Raw genomic sequence first — 20,624 nt, forward strand, 5'->3', positions numbered from 1 at the left:
GATTGCTTTATTTTATATAGACAGAGCAAGCAGCGCGCTGGGGAAAACGTGAGGTGTCACCGCCCACTCCACACTTCCACCGAACTTGGTTTGCAGCTCCCTTTTATACCATGGTTTCCTTGTAGTCATCAATAATAGTTATATTTTTTGCTGTCCTAATTCTGCCAGGTAAGCAGTGGTGGTCCATGGGATCACTGGACGACATGAGTCTCTAGGCAATTTATCAAGTCCCATAGCTAACCATCTGGTTTTGGTAGATAAGGAATGGGAGAAGTCAGGAAGTCAGGTCTTAGGGATAGGCTGTAACTGGTTACACAAAGGCAGGAAATCTGATTTTGCAGAATCTGTGTGAAAGCCTTGTTTTGCAAGCAGCCAGCAGATACAACTTATTTAGAAAATGTAATATTCATAACAGGGGGATTTAAAATTGAACGATTTAATCATATATTTTCCTTTCTTTAATGTCATGCTTCATTTCAGACCTAAGTGTTCTGGTTTGTACAAACCCCAATCCTTTTTCGATGAACACGTGCCGTCGGTGTGAGCGCAGCACAGTCCCGGGAGCTGCGGCTGGCTCCTGTCCCTGTGAGGGCCTGCAAGTCTGCTTATGAAACGCCTCGGAATAAAAGTTTGAACCGCACAGCCAGCTTGCCGGTGGGAGCTTTTCTTAGGATTTGGGTGGGGTTTTTTTGTTGGTTTGGTTTTTTTTCTCCGCCGCGAAAATTCTCCAAGCCGATGACAGAAACCCTATTTAAATGGCAGGCACTCGCGGGGAGATAGCGGCACCCGAACTACAGCTCCCGTGAGGCAGCGCGCCCGCCTCGCCTCGCCTGCGGGCGCCGGGGACGAGCGGGAAGTCTCGCGAGGGTCGGCGAGAGGGACGGGCGGGCCCGCGCGCGGGAGTTTGTGGCGGGCTCGGGGGGATGGCGGCGGTGGTGGTGCCTGCTCCCTGCCCGGCAGGATCCGCCGCCCTCCCGCTGCCCGGAGCTGCCAAGTGGGAGAGCGATCACTTCTGGCTCTGCTTGCTGGCCTTGGGCTTCAATCCGAAATGTCACGAAGGCGTAAGGCTGGGGAGGTCAGTGCTCAGGAGATGCAGGGGAGGGCGGAAGCGGGGGGTCCGAGCGGGGCCCCGGGTCTCACTCGGCAGCGCGGGGCGGGCGCGTCTCGGCTTGGCAGCCGAGGGGCTCGGTGCCCTGGAGACACGGAGCGCCCGGACAATGCCCGCGGTGCCGCCGAGTGTCTCGGTGCCCTGGAGACACGGAGCGGCCGGGCAATGCCCGCGGTGCCGCCGGGGGGCTCGGTGCCTCAGAGTATCTGAAGAAATGAAACCCGGGGATGGTGAGAACTGCTGCTCGCCCGCACAGTCCTGTGGGGAAGGGGAGGTTTGGGGCTTCCTAGCGCGCGTTTGAAAATGTGCCTTGAAAGATAACGCTCTTTCCGGAATTGTTCCGTATGTTAAATATGTGATTCGTGCTAATTAAATTGTAACAATATTGGCAAAATTGTTGCATTATAATTAATCAAAAATTGTATTTAATTGCTATAAAGCAAAAAGAGATAAAGGAAATGGTTAAAGCAGAAAAAAATCATTGTCCTGATGTTAGGTGGGAGGCAGGATAGGAAGGGTATAGGTCTAAGAACAAGTGTCTAGAAATAGGTTTTCGACCTTGAACTGGGCTAAATTAGGATGATTCCAGAGTTGGTGGCTGGACTGAGGCCTCTTGTGGGAATATATATTTATTATATAACTTTAAGCTCAGTGCGCCTGCACTACCTGCGAGGTCTTACAGCGAACACTGAGGAAGACCCAGAGCCTTCATCGGAAACAAGACCCCCGAAAGGACGAGGGACTCCCGACCACTGCAGAAGCAAGCACAACACAACACAGTGACATAGATTTTAAGAATAGAAACTAGGAGGAGCTTTCTAGAAAATTCTGAATTAATATGCATTATAAACAGTATATAAGTGAGATTTTAGCTAGACTGATTTGGTACGGTGTGAGAGGAATGGCCCTACCCATACCCCCGGTCAGGGTATCCCCTGGTTGGTTTTTCTTATGCTTTATTCAGCCAAACCATTGGACCTCTATTATACATAAGTTGCTGCTAAATTTTGTATTTACTCAAATTTATATAACTCATATATTTTAATTATATTCATTTATATACAATTGCTATTATTAATAAATTACTGCTAAATTTAACTCTATTGTTTGATTAATTGGACAAAATCGAACACATCCAATACCCATTTATAACATGTAGCATCGTAGATTGTTAGTGGGCTGGAATTGACCTTGAAACAGCACACAGAATTCCATCCCCGCTGTGGGCCGGGACATCTCCCACTAGACCAGATTGCTCAAGGCCTTACCCAGCATGGCTTTAAACACTGCCACGGTCGAGGTATCTGCAATCTCCGTGGGCAGCCTGTTTCAGTGCCTCACTGCTGGCACTGTAAAGATTTTATCCAAATATCAAACCTAAATGTTCCCTCTTTCAATTTGTACTCATTACTCCTTGTTCTGTCACTCCAATTCCTGGTGAAGACCCATCTCCAGCTTCCCTGTAGGCCCCCTTCAGATACTGTCAGGTTGCTCTAAGGTCTATGTACTGTCTTTATAGGTGAGGTCCTCCAGTCTGCTTTTCAACTTGGTGCCCCTTCTCTGGACATGCTCCAACAGCTCCATGCCTTTGTAATTGTTATAAATAAGAAACAAAAGTCTCGATATTCAGCAAAATTTAGATTGCTTTATTTTATATAGACAGAGCAAGCAGCGCGCTGGGGAAAACGTGAGGTGTCACCGCCCACTCCACACTTCCACCGAACTTGGTTTGCAGCTCCCTTTTATACCATGGTTTCCTTGTAGTCATCAATAATAGTTATATTTTTTGCTGTCCTAATTCTGCCAGGTAAGCAGTGGTGGTCCATGGGATCACTGGACGACGTGAGTCTCTAGGCAATTTATCAAATCCCATAGCTAACCATCTGGTTTTGGTAGATAAGGAATGGGAGAAGTCAGGAAGTCAGGTCTTATGGATAGGCTGCAACTGGTTACACAAAGGCAGGAAATCTGATTTTGCAGAATCTGTGTGAAAGCCTTGTTTTGCAAGCTGTCAGTAGATACACAACTTATTTAGAAAATGTAATATTCATAACAGGGGGATTTAAAATTGAACGATTTAATCATATATTTTCCTTTCTTTAATGTCATGCTTCATTTCAGACCTAAGTGTTCTGGTTTGTTCAAACGCCAATCCTTTTATGACTTATATGAATCTTTTATCAGTTATCACATTATATTGGGGGCACCAGAACTGAATGCAGCGCTTTAGGGAGGGGTCTCACAAGAACAGAGCAGAGGGGCAGAGTCACCACCTTAGACCTGCTGGCCACACTGTTTTTGTCGCAGCCCTGGATTTCACCTGTGCTAAATAGGATGAAAGGGGCACATTTCCATAGGAAATAAAGCATTCAATTAATGACTCTGTAACATAATATTGTTTGTAGTCCTTAGCAGCCAGTAAAAATGCTCTGTTAATTTGTCACCATAACTACTTCTGATCTGTGTTCATTTCTGTGTTAGGGATATGTTTGCTAAACCAAATGGCAGAGGGTTTGCTGTCGTTGTCCGCTTCTTGTTCACTAAACTGGATAAGCACCGTGCAAGACAAGTTTTTGAGTGAGTGTTTGGCTTCTGAGATTACTGCTGTGGCCTTGATTAAGAATATGTTGTGTACAGTTGCTGGAGGGGAAGGAAGTGTTTTTTTGGGGAATACTTTGGAAGAAGAGCAGTCAGAGAATTTGTTTCCTTTTGATCACGACTCAGTCAATCATCTTTGATCAGTCTGAAACCTTGCCTTAATGAGTTGTTTCTGTTCCTATCTGCTACTTGGCAACTTTGATATAAATTTAATTAGCAGATAAATAATCTACCTGTCCCATTCTTTCTGACCAAACAAAAAAGAACCTTTGCCATGTATGGATTGTTGCCAGGACCTTCAAGGTGGCAAGAACCCTGTGTTCTTTAATGGTTTTCTTTGTATAACAGAGCTGTTTCAGCTCATGCGTTTGAAGAGCTGGCAGGAGGAAGACGAGCGATCTGAAAATGGTCAGGGTTCTGGCCTCTCTTTTTCTTCTTCGCTTGTCTCGAGTTAGAAAGAGCTGCAGACAAATCTCTCTCTGAATTAATCTGTAATTAACTTAGGAAAGAAAACATTGACATTTAACAAACTTTTATCTCTTCTTGGTCTGGGGTATATCCCCCTCATTTTCTGGCTTGGCATCAATAAGAAATCTGTGTCTTACTCTTGTTTTTACAATGGTTAATTAGGTATCTGAATATTTGAATGTATTTTGACATGGCTTGTTTTTTTGTCCTTCTCCTTTTGAAATGAAAAGGCAATCTGGATGGAGAAAACTACCTAGTCCTAGATTTAGGAAGCACTGCTGGATGTGGCTAAGGGAAATTGCAGTGAGTATTATGAAAAGTGGAAGTTGATGCTCTGCAGGTTCCTGTGACCTTATTTCTTTGAGGGAACTGTTTTATATCAGAGTTTTAACTATGGAATTCTCTTGTGAAAGCTGATTCACATGCATGAAAAACTTAATTATTTTCTTGTCTATTGGGAAAGGGGCTAAAATGTAAGGCCGGCTTTCTAAGCAAAACTGATTGCTTCAGGTATCATTGGTTTTTATGCTGCTTTCTTATGCTGCCTTTGTTTTAATGATTGTTTTAAAACTCTTGTCTTTATGTTCTTCAGCATTTCAGTATTTTAGTAATAGTGGGTAAGGTAAAACTAAAGACGCAATATCTTTAAATAATATTAAAGTACACCAATTCATGACTTTAGGAGAAAATATGAAAGAAAACGTGGATGTGTTTTCAAAGATAGGGATTAGCAGTTAGGAATGAAGAAGGCATTAATTTTTAACATTTCTCCAACACTGATTTCAGTCTTTGCCTTGAAACCGTCTTCTGAGCTAGGTCAGTGTTGAGAACATTGAACAAAGTTTGATTCTCTTCTGCTGACTACAGGAAATGTCAGCCATGGTGGCAAAGTCATTCAGCTTTGCATCAGGCTTGCTCGTGGGTAATTTGCAGAATTTGGGTGTGCAAGTCTTTGATAGCTGCTGTTGATGCTTTACTTCTTAGATTAGTTTTGCGTTTCAAATGCTTGTACTTTTCTAGAAGCAAAAGGAAGTCGATCTGGATCTTCCCCGAATTACCCCTTCCTCACTTATTTGTCCTGGCGGTGCCAAGTTTGTTCACATGATCTACTGCTTGGCAAGATACGTCATGATTGAGGAGATGAAAAAGCTCTCTGTAGGTGAGCTGCGTGGGACCATAGAAATGCTGCATTTGTTGTGTTTGTACATCTGTCAAATCTTTAATGGGTGACAGGAGCTTTAAGGAGTTCTTAGTTAGAAATGCTTCATTTGCTATGTTTGTAAATCTGTCAAGTCTTGAGAGCATGACAGGAGCTTTAAGGAGTTCTTAGTTGGGTGCTTGAGTCAGAGCCTTTCCCAGGGTTCTGTGCATTTGCACAGAGCTCCTGCTGATAGAGCAGTGCAGGTGGTTTTGCTCCCTGTAGCTTTGTGAGTCTTGTTCCAAGGCTCTCCTGTGCAGTGCTCTGTGCCATTACCCGCACAAGCAATGGTTTGGTCCAAAAGAATTGGACGGCTGCACTATTTTCTTTATGGGAGCTTGAGGGATTTTGAAGAATCAGATATGTCTGTTGCAGGCATCTTGTGTTATTGTAACCTAAAGAATATAGAAAGGGAGGGAGTGAGCACGAGGGAATGAAGATGTATCTAACAGAAAAAGAAGGCAAAAGAGGCAGCACACTGCATGCTATATTTCAGTGCAGGTAAAAACGAGCATCTTGATTTGTGATGATTGCAGTTTGATCTAGATAGATGAGGAAGTTGTCCCATTTGTTAAAAGCAAATAATTTAATCCAAATGCTGGTTGTTTAGGCACTGGTATACCTTTTGCTGAAGCTATCATGCGGAGACCTAAGGATCTGTACATGGCAAAAGCCAGACACAGAGTGGCATACAATAAACTGCTGCAAACGCTGCAACAGAAAGACTTTGTTTTGCAAGAATACAGGAGAAGAGCAGGGTGAGTAGTGCATGGAAAGAAAGTGTCTTTTCATAAAAGCTGACTTACGTGTGTGTTTTAAAAGGCTTTGGAAAGTCTGTATATGCTTTACATTACAGAACTCATTGTGTTGAGCTCCTCCCTTGACCTTCTTTCATCAACAGTTCTACTGCTTGTAGATCTTTTGTGAAGCATAATAGTCTAAAGAAATTAATCATTTAGGAGATGATAGATGTTACTTAGGCATAAAAATAGGGAATTCTACATGCATGGTAGTATGATTTCTTTTGAAGGGTCATATCCTAAAAGATAACATTCTCAGGATGAAACATTTGGTTTTGTTTATTGACTGTGAGACATATTTTATTTACTTAAACCTTAATTATCTCACCAAAAGTATGCTGTTCTTAGCTCATGTTTATGGTGGACTCCCAGCTTGAGAAATGTCAAGAGCTGAAACTTTCTCTGCAAGCACTCTGCAAGAGTTCTGTATCAGCGGAATGTACAGAGTTTGCATAACTGGAACACTGTTAGGGACAGCTGTGAGTTGTTTAGTCTCCTGTGACCTTGTTTAGGAAATATTATTACTGTTTGCTGTTTGAGTGATAGCCTTCAAAAATGTAATTCTGTCTAGTTTTTTATCTCATTCTTGACAACGCATCAGAACTCCCAAGATCCTTTTCAATGCAGCATGATTCAGGCACCCAGTCTTTCTGAAAATAAGACTACTATGTTTTGACATGCTTAAAATGTCAATCAAAGCACTTTGACAAAAGAGCTTCTGTGGTCCAGCTGCTTGTACTTCAGTATTCTCTTCTCTGGTCTTTTGGAAGTGAGGGGTTTGGGTACTGTAGAATTGCTGAATATATTTGTAGTTCACATTGATAATAGATTACTTAGAGTAACTTACTTATTGCTGCTGGGTATAAGAAACACCTGCCTCAGTGTGCAGGTTTGGAAAGGATGGGCATGTCTAGTTAGTGGCTGTAAGCAATTCTGATAAGCCTGTACCAGCTGTTGAATTTTTTCCTAGGGTTTTAAAGAGAGAAATACAGCAGACAAAGGCTGAATGTGAAGCTGCACAGGAGCAGTTATCTCGGTGAGTGTTTTTCCCTGTTAGGATGTAAGGAATAGATGAGCTGCTCAATTTTATGGAATGTGAACGATAATTTCACTGTAGCCTGCTTGAACTTTTGTTTTGCATGTGCATCTAGGATGAAACAAAATGGTCAGAACAAAAATGACACAGCTGAGAAAATTCAGAAGGTGAGCGTTTTGTTCCTGACATGGCAATGTGTTGAATTGTAACATTTCTGCAACACCTACTGTCCGATAATGTTATTTGCACTTGTCCGTCTGTGATGGTGCTGGCACTTTCACCTGCCTCCATTCTCTGCCATGATAGGTGTTACAGCAAACATTTTAACACACGAGTTTTTTCCTTTCCTGTTCAGGTCCGCAGCATGTGGGCACTGATAGTGGAAACGCTGACATCTCTGAGAAAGGAGAAGGAGATTGTGGATTCTGTACTTGCAGACTGTGCTAACCCACGTGTTCTAGATGGAACTGATGTTGTTTTGAGTGTCCCAGCATTGCTGACTCACACAGTTGAAAGTAATAAATATGGCGTAAGTGGTTTTTGTCCTTGCTAAATTGCTAAACTGCTTTCATTTAATCCCCAGGGACGCAATGAAATACCTTAGAAAGTTAAACAAATCTTAACAAATCTTAAAATTAAACTAATCTTAATGGATGATTAGAGATGAATGCAGAAGGATGTATGAAATAGGTATAATTGGTATGCAGAGATTTCTTGTTATTATAATGCTGTTTTGTATTTGTTCTGTCTAACCCATGAACTTCTTCAGTTTAGTAAATACTAAGCAAATAGTAAATATATTGATAAGTCTATCTATTTAGAGTATTTGACTTTTTTATTGACAAAAAAGACATTAAAATTCTGTTGGCTGGTTTAACCGGTGCTGCATCTGATTGGCTTTTGTTTCCATTCTCTGGTACCTGGTGATGTTCAGTGATGGAGTTGGTGTTATTTGTGCTGGATCTTTTGGAGCAGTGTTCAAACAGAATACCTCAGTGGTTGAAGTTCTGCTGGCTTGGATTGCTTTAACATAGAATGGAGTTTTTGAAAAATGAAACTCTCAGGACGTGAATCTTAAGTATAATTTGTCCTGGTTCTGACTGCAGAAGACATAACTATCTGATATTGGTACTGTTCACTAATTATTTTTTTAATTGCTTGCTCTACTTCAAGTTTTGTACAGGAAATTTATATGAAGGTGGAAAACTGAATTTCCTAACAGTTATTCAGTTGCTAAATGAAGCCCTGATGACATTGAGAGATGAACATTGTCCATGTGAATTAAAAACACTTCACAGAATTGAGGACTTGATCACATGCTACAGGAATGTACTACATTCTTGTAAAAGGTAATTATTGGGAAATTTTCTATAATTGCTTGCTCTTAAATGGTAGTATCATGTCTACTGGAGTCTTTTCTAGAAAAATGCTACAGCAAAACCATGTTGGTTCAGTCTTTTTCTTGTGCCTCTGGAAAAACTAATGCTTGTTTTAATTATCTCTATGCCTTTTTATTGAGATTCTTCTCTAGTTAACTTCAGCTTTTTGCCTTTGTTTCATTAATGTTTTAGTCTCTGTTCCTGGGGATCTCATTTGCTTGCTGATGTGATTTTTGCTTCTTTTTGTCTTGTTGCATTGATAAATTCTGAGATTATTAAAACTTTAATCTATAACTAACTGGCTTAGGGAAATTTCAAGTGTTTGTTGTGTAGATGTTTTAGTGTAGTTTTTCCACTTCTGCTGTAAGAAACATGAACACTACGCAGCATCAGGTTTTTTGTTTGTGAATTTCAGTTCTTAGTGTATGCATAAATGCAGAAATAAATGGATACATGAGAAAGGTTGGTCAGGGTAAGGCAGAACATGAAATACTTTTCCTCTTTGTGTAGAATTGTTCTCTCTACCAACAGTGTTGCATTTTCCATGTTTCTATGTTATAGCCTGTGCAGAAAGCAGCAGCACTGTGAGCCAAATGTTCAGTCTGTTTCCAGAGAGCAGGAAACCTGGGAATCGAAGTGGAAAACGGTTCTTGGCCAGTGTCCTTCAAATTTAATCTTTCAAGATGGTCTAGTAAGTAGTGTTCATTTCATCTGATTCTGGGAAAGAGCAAAGGGTGAAGGTGAGAGAGGATGCAGGTCTAAATGAGTGAGTTCTGTTGCAACATTTCAGCTTTATCTGTAAGGTTGGATGATTCCCACAGTGCAGGATGATTCTGCTAGTTCTGCTTGAAGAAGTCATGTTCCTTCAAGACAGTCCATTTGACTTGATGATCTCTAATGTTCTCACTGGAGGTGTTGAGATGGTAGATTGGCGTATGAATCAGCAGATTGGGTTTGGTTTTGTTTCTGTCCATGCGCCTGTGGGAGCTGAGCTTTTGTATGTTCAGTCTGAGTATTTGCTGATTTCTGTTTTCCCTTTTTAAAGTAATGGACTTGATGAACAAATAATAATTTCCATTTTGATGCTTATGCTGACAGAGGTTATACCCTGGTGTAGCTGCCCAGTAGAGAGGAAAAACTTCACATTGAGTCTGACAGCTGGTTTGCAGGAGAGCTGTTTGAGACAACTGTCTGTTAATTGCTGCTGATAAACCAACTTGTTCTGCTTGCTTATGTAACTTTTTCTTTTCCTTTTGAAAGCAACCTTTGGAAGCTTCATCACTCCAGTCTTTCAGTTCTTCAGACGAAGATGAACACCCTATCTTTTGTCAGTCATTTTCAGGTGGGTGAACAGGAGAAGCTTCTTTTCCTTCTCCCCCAGTGCCACAATTGTTCAAAGTTTTGTGGAGTCAAGAAGGTTCCCTTCTTGCATTTGCAGATGGTCTTTGATAGTCTGTGGGTAATTGGTTCTGAATGACTTTCTGCCAAAATTGTCTTTCATTTTTAACTTTGTAGTATCTTGGAGATTCTTTGAAGCCTGGCACAAACCCAGTGCTGAGCTGTTTGGTGTTTTGTTGTTCTTGCACAAAGGATGTTGAGACAGATGTCGGCATACAAAAGTTTCTTCATGGATTTTAGAGAACACATTAAGTCTAGCAGTAAAGGTTCCTTCGGGTTGGAGGAGTAATAAAGAGACAAAGAAGGTCAAACTTTTCCCATTGACCATCTAGGAGAAGAAGCTGAAGGTCTCCTCCCAGGCAGCTGTCTTTCCCTGGTGCATTCTGAAATACTTTATTCCTCAGTAACTGTGCCATTTGATCATGACCTCACTTGAACTGTGTTGGTGGCATTGAGTCGTTGGTGAAGTGTTGGTCAGAGCTCCCTTTAATCAGCCATGTTGTTGCTTGTGCTAATTGGCTGATGATGAGATTTGACTGGGTGACCTCATTTCACTCATTGACCAAGTCCAGACACTAGCACAAAGTTAAAAGCTGCACAACAAGGAGAAAGACTGCTTGAATCATGTAGTTTGCGGTCTCTTTTAGGAAAAATGGCACAGCAGCCATGTACTGGAATGTCAAGATTCTAAACATGGCAGGAAGATCCTTTTTACAAAGGTGAAAGTGCTCCCGCTATCAGAGTATGTGTGTACAAGGCTAGAAGCTGCAGAGGAAAGGCTGCAGAATTGGATTTGGAACAGAGTTTGCCTGAAAAACTTGAAATATTGAAGCACTGTATAATGCTGCTGTGGGCTGGTAGAATCAGAAAGCTTGAGACAAACTGATGTCTCTGTGGCATTCTCTCTTATCTGTGGTTGAGTTGCATTATTGGAGAATACTAAGCCACTGAGAAAACTTAACTTCTGCCTGTTAATAGGGTCAACTCCAAAAGCAAAATACTGACCTCACCTAACTGCTGGAAGTAAGCTTGGATTTCTGATATGCTGTTGAGTTGAATGGGACAGGAAAGGCCGTTTGTCCCTGCAGAAGCTGAAATTTAGGATTAGTAGAGATTTCCTGAAGTTCAACTTTGGCTGTGTATACAAGATGTGCCAGAGTTAGTACATTGTTCTAGGCAGTCTGTAACTGAGGTGTGTGTGCCTCCAGGAATGTTCAAAACCTCTGCTTTTGTAACATTTACTTATACAAAGCTTCACCTTGCTTGGACTGAGGCAGCAAGAGGGATGAGTATATTCACAGAAATATTTATTGATGAATGCATTTGAGGTCAAGGTGGGTAGAATCGTGCTTAGTGTAATTGATTTGCTGCACAATTGAAGTGTCTGTGGAGAGGAGGGGATAATGATGATGTGCCTGGGATTGTAGTTTGGAGGGAGGTAGAAAGTCTGATTGACATATGCAGGGCAGCACACAGAATCCTGCTTCTGGAATGTGTTCAGGAACAGCAGGAAGAGGTGCTGGCTGCTGGTGGCACCTGTGGCTACATGTACTGCCTGATCAAAAGAATTGATAGCAGTGTCCTGCTTATGTGTTAATTTATTTTTCTTGAAGTGTTCATAAAATCCGTCCAGTGAGTAATTCTAGAAGTAGTGTGAGTGAGCTGTGTCACATGGGGAACCTAAGTGAAGAAAATGGAAGCAAAACTAAAACCTTTGAATTACTTTTCTAGATAATGATGACTCTTGTCATGAAAAATGCCATGGGAAGAATGATGGGGCTTTAGAAACCATGAAGGATACAGCATTAATCCCCTCAAAAAGGTATGCCTAATGAGAATCGGATAAAAAAGCAGCAAAAAAAGTAGAAGTTTGCGTATTGAACTTGAGTATTTTGCATCTGTTGAGTCTTTCCTTGCTTTTTAACTATATTCTAAGACGGATAGAGAGAACACGAACTTCTGTTTCTCAGGTTAAATGTTCTCTACAAGACTTTTTTCATTGCTCTTCTTGAGAGATACAGTCCCATTTTTCTGTAGCTACTCTTCCTAGAATACTAGCAAAGGGTTAGACACAGAGCAATGGTATCCTAGAAAGTTTTTTCCCTTTTGTCACTTGCTTAGTCCAGGAATACTTCATGACCTTTTGAATAATGCTGTCTTTCATAATATGAGTCCTACAAATGCAATCAGCACGGAACTTCCCAGAAGTGCTAAGGCTGAAGTTTTTGGTAGCCAGGTGATAGTTAAATATCAGCAAGTTTCTATGGGAACAGAGCTGTTTATGCCAGAAATGGTTCAGTCAAAGACTGCATAGGAAAAAGAATGTTGTCAAGTCCGCAGAAGACTTTGCAGTTCTTTTTTGGAGCAGAATGCAGAAGACTTGTTTACAAGCGTATTGAAAAATCTGTTTTTCTGTGTGCTAATCAATAGCAGAGTTGATTAATTGACTGTTTTTGGGAGACTGATACACAACTAGGGCTAGAGCTGCTCTAATTGTCACACTGTTCTTGCTATAGTAAAAATTGCTTTCTGATGATCAGGATGAATTGAGGGAAATGGTAACGGACAGATACGGTGCACACAATACATAACAGCCTGCTGAGATTTGCATTCAAAGTTGGTTAATTTATCTCTAAAATTGTTGGATTTTTTTGTCTAGCTGCTTTCTCTCTCCCTCCTTGAGATGCTCATCTGTGGCGTCATCATCAGAAGCGTCTGGAAATGGAGACCCGTTAATTGCAAATGTAACCTATCTTTGCAATAAGTTAAACTCATGGCGTGTCCTTTTCCTATTAGTTGAAACTTAGACTTTGTGGAAAAGGGTTTTGGGGGTGGGTTTTTGGGGGAGTTGGTTTGTTTTGTGAGGTTTTGGGGATATTTTTGGTTTTTGAGCAATATTTTTACGCATTTGAACAAATCTGGCAGAATTGTAATAGCTGACCGTCAGTAACTTGGTGAAGGTTTAGGAAAGAGCAGTAGGAAGGAGGTGCCCTTGTATCTGACTTCCTGTGTAACACACAGGGTGTGCCTGATTCCCTGTTTGCTGAAGCAGTCTTTTGGATGGAAGCAGTGGTCAGGCTTTGTTTCTTTTCAGTTGTCAGTGAAATTTAAGGGTTAAAATGTGGTGTAAAAGCAACTTGGATGTACTTAGTTGTCCATTGCACAGCTGTTCACTGCAGTGTGATCAAGGTAGTTGCAAATGAGTTATATTTGTTGTATGTTCCATCTATCCTGGTCACTAGTTAGGTCCTGCTTGGAATACAGTTGTAAAAATATTTTGTTTTTCGTTAGAATTTAAGAAAGAAATATTTTTGTTGACTAAATACTGGGGCCATTGCAGTTTAGAATTTTTACAGCAGTTCATGCTAATATCCTTGCTTGATTTTAAAATGACTAATAATTCCTGTGTATTCCTGTAGAACTTGCATACTTGTGTGGGAAATAAACAAGCTGTGTCTCCAAAAATCTTAAGAAATGGAAAGGAAGGATTCCCCACTTCAGAAATGGAGGAGAATGTAGGCGAAAATGTTCTACAGCCGAAGTCTGCTGTGCAAAAAGATGACCTTCTTGAGAAAGCCAGAGATGAACTGGTAGAAGAGGTTAGTAATTTTTTGTGTTTGTTTTGAAGTAAATGATCACTAAGTTCAGGCAACAAATCACTACTCCTAACAAAAAATGTCTCTTGTAACCCACATCCATTGAAAGTTAGCTTTTTCTGCTCGATAGTTATCAGAGTCAGGGAATTTTAGGGTGGACTGGTAGAGTACACACTGAAAGCATGAAGTTTGTGCAGGTGTCGTACTTAAAATCATAGTGAAGTGAACAGCAGAATCATGGGATGATTCCATTTCAGTCTGTAAAGCAATTTGCATCTATTCAGAAACAAAAACAACTGTTGAATTCTTAAGTGACACAAGTTAAGTATTTAACAGGGACTTGGTAATTTTAAGCAGGAATCGAAGTATTTTTCCTTAAAGGTATTTTATTTAATATTTGACTGAGGAGTTCCTTCATAAGAGTTACTGTAAAATGTGCCACATCTTATTTTGGGAAGTAAATTGCATTTTTCACTGAAATGATAGTTATTTCTCATCTGCTAAAGTTTTTGATCTATATGAACCTATCTCTTCATGGTTATGAAGTTTTGGCTAATATCTTAGAATATATTCTATCTGAGCACACTTTCTTATTTGAATGGTGGATTCATAGATGATATAGATGATAAGCGAACTGAGGATTGAACCTGATTTCAGCCTCTTCTCTTCATTTTGTGTTTGTAGGATCCTATGGTCATTGTGAACCTAAGTAGTAAATAACAGAAAAGTTAGGATATTCCAAATTCTCCAGATGATTTGGAGAATGAGATTTATTTTGAACCATAACTGATAGAAATGAAGAGGTTCTAATTTTGCTTTCTCAGAACTTGCTGTTCTCTAACATCCTACAGATTGCAAGGTCAGTGTGCGAGTCAAGTGACAGTGGTGAAGAAAAAGGAATGGCATTAGAGGATCTCATTAGCTCACTGCGTTTTAACCCATTTGTAACAAGGAAACAAATCCCCCGAACTCCAGAGAATCTGCGTGAGTCTGAAACTCTATTTTTGAATGCTTATTGGTAAAAAAAGGTAGCGAGTTCATTGACATGTCACACGATAAGAAAAAGAGAATTATTTCAGTGATGTTGCATGTTTTTCTAATAGCTCACTCTGTAACACAGCACAGCAGACCCAGTAGGATGTGAATTCAATTGAAGAGATTTTTTTCTTACCTAGAATCCCCTTTGTGTTGAGGAAACATAAACTTTTTAAAGCAGCTACACATATTCCCTCTTGGATTGTTTATGTCACTGAGGGGACAGAATAAAAACAGACTGACTGAAAGTACTAAGATTTGACCTTGGTTTGTTCCATTTAGTTACTGAAATTAGAAGTTCGTGGAGAAAAGCTCTTCAGCCTGAGGGCTCCTTAGACCTGGAGCTGTCCGCAGCTGAAGTGGTGACAGAAGAATCTTCAGTGAATGCTGTGCCTGGTGTGCAGGAGGAGGTGGACTCTACCTCTGTGTGCTCTGAAGATGGATCTCCTGTATCTGATTTGGGTCCTCCTGTGGCAGAAAAGAAGTCTCAATTCAGTTCTACAGAATCTAGTTCTCAGGAGCAGGTGAGCACAAATCACACATTTGAGTCTTCAGATTCAAAAACATCTGGAATTCAAGAAAGTGCGAGAACTGACTCAGAGGAACTAGGTTGCTCTGCTTTGAGTGGAAGTTATGTAGAAGATCCAAGCCAGACTTTGCAAAATTTAGAGAAGAGCATGAATATTGCAGATACTTGTTTGAAAAGTGATAGCAGAACAAATGCACGACCTTCAGAGCACTTTTCTCGTGGCAGTTTTCTCGTGGGTGAGATGCTGTGCCAGAATGCATCTGCCTTAAATTCTGTCAGCCATGGAACTGCTGACATGGGGATATGGAATGAGACACTTCCAGAATGTGACACAGACTGCAGCACATCTGCATGCTCAGATTCTTTTTTTAGAATGGACAGTGAAAAGTCAATGGATGACTCAGGAAATGATGAGGATATTAAAAGAACGGACTTAGATCTACCGTCCCTGTCCAACTCATGTGAAGTGCTAAGAAATACGGCATCTGAAAGTGAAGAGGAGCTGTGTCAAACACATCATAGAGACAAATGCGAAAGAGCTGAACTAAGCACAATATCAGAAGAAGGAGAGGAAGATGATGCTGATCCTTTGATAGATGAAGGATTTCCCAAGGTGCTATTGCCAAACTCTACTCATGAAAGCAAATATTCCCCATCACCTTTACCAGTGTCCTTCCAACAGATGGGTGGTGAATGAAGTCCCGTTAGACTTACTACATAAATTGAAGTTGGGTAAGTGTCTGTGTTCTTTGTGCATCAAGGTTTCGTCCATTCTATCACTGGCTCTACTACCATGAGTAACCTCTGAGTAGTTGAACCATGCTGTGCAAGTGGAGGGAAACGAATTATTTGTATGCTTATTCCTCCTAGAGGATGAGACATTAACAGAAAGGAAACATGCTTCCTTTAGTTCTAGAGTTCCAGCAGCATCTCTTAAGTACAAGAGAAGATGTTCATCTGACTTTCTGCCATCATCTGGACTGGTTTAAAAAGAAAAAAGCCTGAAGGTGTATTAACTGCAATCTGCAGTTGGATTTTGAATAATCTGAAGTTAGATTTTGAGAATTCACAAAGATAGTTTAAAGTTCTGTGTTTACTCTGAACAAATGTGGCTATTTAGAAATGTGTCATGGTCATTGAAACTTCTGTGAGTTCATTAAGGTGTTGATAGAACTATCCAGCATTCCAGCATGCCTATCCCCTTATCCCATTCCCAACAGGAGTGTCAATTGTTGAACCAGTATTGCAATATTTAGTTCTGTGTGAGGTTAAATTATTGAAATGGATTGGCAGAAATGAACTAGTAATGGAGGAGTTCCATGTAAACAGATGGTGTGCAGGGATGTGATGGTGCAGGCCAGCCCCACTTGGGATTGACTCTGGCAGCGTGGGTCAGTGAGAAGTACATCAGCAGGAAAAGGAAGATTGGGGAATGTGTGGGGCCATTGCTGAAGGAGATAGGTGTCCTGGTGACAGGAGACACAGTGAAGGTGGAATTGGTGAATGCCTTCTTTGCCTCAGTCTTTACTGCTAGGGCTGTTCTTGAGGAATCCAGAGCTCAGAGGTGAAGAGGAAGGCTGGAGAAAGGAAGACTTGCTGCTGATCACAGAGGGTTCAGTTAGAGGTTAGCTAGACAGATTTAATGCCCACAGACCTGTGGGCTCCAGCAGCAGCTCCTGTGGGTGCCAGGGGAGCTGGCAGATCCTGCTGCTGAGCCATTCTCCATTGTGCTGAGAAATGGAGATCAGGAGGTGCCTGATGGCTGGAGGAAAGCCAGTGTTACATCCCTCTTCCAAAAGGGCGACCAGGAGGAATGAGGAAACTGCTAGCCTCACCATCATCCCTGGAGCAGTGGTGGAACAGGTCACTTTGAAGATCATCACCAGGCATGTAGGAGAAATGGAAGTCATCAGGAATAGTCAGGATGGGTTCACCAAGCAGTCAGGATGGCTACTGGGAGAAGACAGGTGGAAATAATGGGAATAATACTTTATCAACAGCCTTGTGAGATGCCATGGCGGGGTGGGTTGGCTGGGGGAGAACAGTGGATGCTGTTTGCTGTTCAAGAAACTTCCCAGTCTGGCCATTCCTGAGTTTCTCTGGCAGTGACATTGCCAATGTCAGAAACTTTCCCTGCTGGGAGTGAATCTCCTTGGCAGTAGGTGACTGCAGTGCCTGCTTGGCTCCTCACACAGCCACACTCCCATGCAGTCAGAGCAGTTTCCTTACAGATTCCACCCCAGGTTTCCCTGAGCAGTGTCTCAGATGTCTCAGTCCATAAAGCCATTTATTCTTGGTGCACAGAAACAGCTGGAGCTGGTGCCTCTGAGCAGGACCCCCAGCAAAGGAGCCCCAGATCTTTCACATCCTCCATCTCCCTGCATGCAAGTCATGTTCTTCCTCCTGAGATTCTGTCCCCACTCTGTGTCTGTCCATCTAGATGGTGTCACCAGTCTTCATCTCTTGTTGTCCAGAAGGTGGGCAGTTCCAAGCTCCTGATGTGTCTCGATGTCCGTTCACCTGGCTGCTGTCACCCATATTCATGCCCCTTGATACCCTAAAGTTTGGTAGTTCACAGCCTCTTGTCGCAGGCTGCCAGCCAGAGCTCAGATTCCATCTGTCATCAGCTTTGGTGTCCATCTGCATGGATCAGATGGTATCAGTGCTACCTTAATTTCAGCAAGGGTTTTGGTACTGTCTCCCACAACATCCTCGCAGGTAATGCTCAGGAAATGCAGCTTAGAGGAATGGGCTGTGAGGTGGATCAAGAACTGGCAGAATGGCAGAGCTCAGAGAGCTGTGATCAGCGGAGCAGTGTCCTTGCAGGAGGCTGCAGTCAGTGGTGTTCCCAAGGGATCAATACTGGGACCAAACTTACTCAACTTGTTTGTCAATGACCTGGAGGAAGGGATTGAATGCACTCTCAGCAAATTTGCTGTGACATTGAACTAGGGGGAGTGGCTGCTGCACCTGAAGGCTCTGCTGCCATTCCACAGGCCCTGGATCAGCTGCTGGCTTGGGCAGAGAGAAACCTCCTAAGGCTCAGCAAGGGCAAGTGCTGGGTCCTGCACCTGGGCAGGAACAGCCCTAAGTGCCAGCACAGGCTGAGGCTGAGCTCCTGCAGTGCAGCTCTGTGCACAAGGACCTGGGCTCCTATTGCAGCATGAGCTGTCCATGAGCTGTCAGTGCCCCTGTTGCCAGGAGGGCCAAGGGTGTCCTGGGCTGCCCTGGGCAGAGTGTGGTCAGCAGGTGGAGGGAGGGGATCCCTTCTCTGCTCAGCTTTGGTGAGGCCACCCCCCTGTAGTGCTGTGTCCAGTTTGGGGCTCCTCAGCACAAGAGTGACCAGGAGCTGCTGGAGAGGGTCCAGTGGGGAGCCACAAGGATAATCAGAGCTCTGGAGCTTCTCTCTTGTGAGGAGAGATTTGGGAGCTGGAGCTGTCTCTGTTTGGTCTGGAGAAGAGCAGACTGAGAGGGGATCTCATCAAGACATAGAAATATCTCCAAGCTGAGTGCCAAGAGGATGGTGCCAGACTCTTCACTGGTGCCCAGAGAAGAGACAAGGAGCAGTGGCCATAAACTAAAGCACAAGAAGTTCCACCATGACTTGAGGCAGAAATTCTGCACTGAGGTGGCAGAGCACTGACCCAGCTACCTGGGGAGGTTGTGGAGTCTCCCTCTTTGGAGACACTCAGAACCCACCTGGACACGTTTCTGGTGTCACCTGCTTTAGGTTCCCCTGCTTTGGGGGGTGGGTTGGACTTAATGATCACCAGAGCTCCTTTTCAATGCTAACTATGCTGTGATTCTGTGATTTAATGAAGCACTTGGAATTTCATATGAACTAGTCTCAAGGAGTAATGAAATTTGTTTCTTTGTGCAAGCTTTCTGCAATCTAGGTTTCATTTAGAACTTTAGCTGTGTTGCTAGCAACTGATAGGAGCGCTTATCAAAATTAGAGCACCATTTCACATCAGCTTTATTAATACATATGAACAACTTCAGTATTTCTTTCTTAATGGTTGAATATCATAGAGTGCCAACTCTATGTGTTTTCTCTTTCAGACAAGAACAGTTGAGTTAGAAGCTGGGCACAAAGGAACTTTCATCAGGATGGGGTTTGTGAAGCAGCAGCGGAACTGTAGCAGTGCATTTCTGGTTCCCTTGAGCATGCAGCATCTTCTCCAAGCCTTGTCTGGATTGGGAAGTTGCACTCCTTTTGATGGAGACTGTTCCAGTTTCCTTGTTTAAAAGTATCTCTTGTCTACTCTGGCACTGTCAATTTAATACTGTACACTGTGGTTTTCTATGTTCATTTATATACAGAACTGGATTTTCCTTTTCAAGCATATTTTAAACAGCAGATGTTAAGTAAATGGCATAACCCTAGAAAATGAAAAAATGAAATGTCAAAGGAGAAACAGTGAAATCTGTTAATTTGCTGCTAATCCACATCTCATAGCCTATCCTAACCCTCAACCCAGCAAATTGAAATTCTATTTGGTGCTCTACATTGCATTGCATTCATCTCTCTTACTGAAACTTCTGATCTGTATTGCCATCAGTTCTACCTGTTGCTACCTGTTGCTAGAGGCTGTTCCCTTTTTCTAATCTTTCCTGGAGTTCATATTTCTTTAGCTGTATTACCAAATGAATATTTTACACTAAAGTTATAAAAGTTAATTGCTTGTGATAGTGTTAATGCTACTTGATTTTAACAACTGACATGCTCTCATTATATTGTAATAATAATAATAATACAGGGAATAGAGCCTGTGGTAAGGTGAGAAAGTACAACTTGAGATTCCAAGAGGTAAACTTATTGTAAAAGCACTGACTCCTGGCCTAATATGTTTAGAGGCATTGTTTAAATAAAGTTGTTATTCTGTTCTGGATTGTCTTCCTCCTTTCTTCCCAAACAGTTGCCCTGGGTTTTAAGAAGAAGCTCCACTTGTGTTTGACATCTTCCTTCTGAAGCAGATTGGACAGGCCCTATGAAAGGCACAGAGGTGGCTGAGGGAGCTATGATCTGCACAATGTGGCTGTGTGCGTGAGCAGGGGAGAGGGAAGTGTTGCTCATAGCAATGGCCAGGTTGGTCAGACAGTGACCCAGCTGTTCTCAGATGTGACAGTGACTCAGCTGTTCTCCAGATTGCCATTTTGGTCAGACAGTGACTCAGCTGTTCTCTGGGTGTGACCAGGGGCAGGTGGGCATCACTCATGGGAGACCATGGAACAAAGGACAGGGCAGAGGAAATGGCCCCGAGTTCTACAGAGGAAGTTTTTTCAGGAAAAATTCCTGTCCTGGTTTGAAGGACAGGTGTCTGCCAATAAAGGCAGAAGCTTTTCTTTGAAATGGAGAATGTATACTCTCTTCCTCCAACTTAGTATTATAATTTTGAAATTAAGGGGCTTTCAGGCAAAGATATGGGAATTATGAATAACAGTTCTTTACTAGGAAAATTAAAATAGAAATGCAGGA

General features: G+C 42.1%; 1 protein-coding gene and 1 non-coding gene across 8 annotated transcripts; both read left to right on the forward strand.

The window, feature by feature from the left end:
• Window positions 1-877: 877 nt before the first annotated feature.
• Window positions 878-20,033, forward strand: LOC130259298 (HAUS augmin-like complex subunit 6). Of its 7 annotated transcripts, XM_056503448.1 has the most exons (17): window positions 878-1,075; window positions 3,590-3,685; window positions 4,405-4,477; window positions 5,195-5,333; window positions 5,983-6,130; window positions 7,143-7,208; window positions 7,324-7,375; window positions 7,564-7,737; window positions 8,382-8,557; window positions 9,149-9,278; window positions 9,848-9,929; window positions 11,717-11,807; window positions 12,645-12,729; window positions 13,405-13,584; window positions 14,433-14,565; window positions 14,899-15,140; window positions 19,208-20,033. In XM_056503448.1, the coding sequence occupies exons 1-17, from the start codon at window positions 924-926 to the stop codon at window positions 19,391-19,393; spliced, it is 2,205 nt and encodes a 734-aa protein (XP_056359423.1). In that variant the 5' UTR covers window positions 878-923; the 3' UTR covers window positions 19,394-20,033. The 7 variants fall into 7 exon arrangements, with proteins under 7 accessions (XP_056359423.1, XP_056359424.1, XP_056359418.1 ...); XM_056503449.1 differs by lacking the exon at window positions 14,899-15,140; XM_056503443.1 differs by lacking the exon at window positions 19,208-20,033 and having other exon boundaries at window positions 14,899-15,876.
• Window positions 12,440-12,571, forward strand: LOC130259513 (small Cajal body-specific RNA 8). Its single transcript, XR_008841653.1, has one exon. It is a non-coding gene; the product is annotated as a small Cajal body-specific RNA 8 (non-coding RNA).
• Window positions 20,034-20,624: the final 591 nt, after the last annotated feature.

This window comes from Oenanthe melanoleuca, chromosome 14 (assembly GCF_029582105.1).
Source record: "Oenanthe melanoleuca isolate GR-GAL-2019-014 chromosome 14, OMel1.0, whole genome shotgun sequence".
Classification (NCBI taxonomy): domain Eukaryota; kingdom Metazoa; phylum Chordata; class Aves; order Passeriformes; family Muscicapidae; genus Oenanthe; species Oenanthe melanoleuca.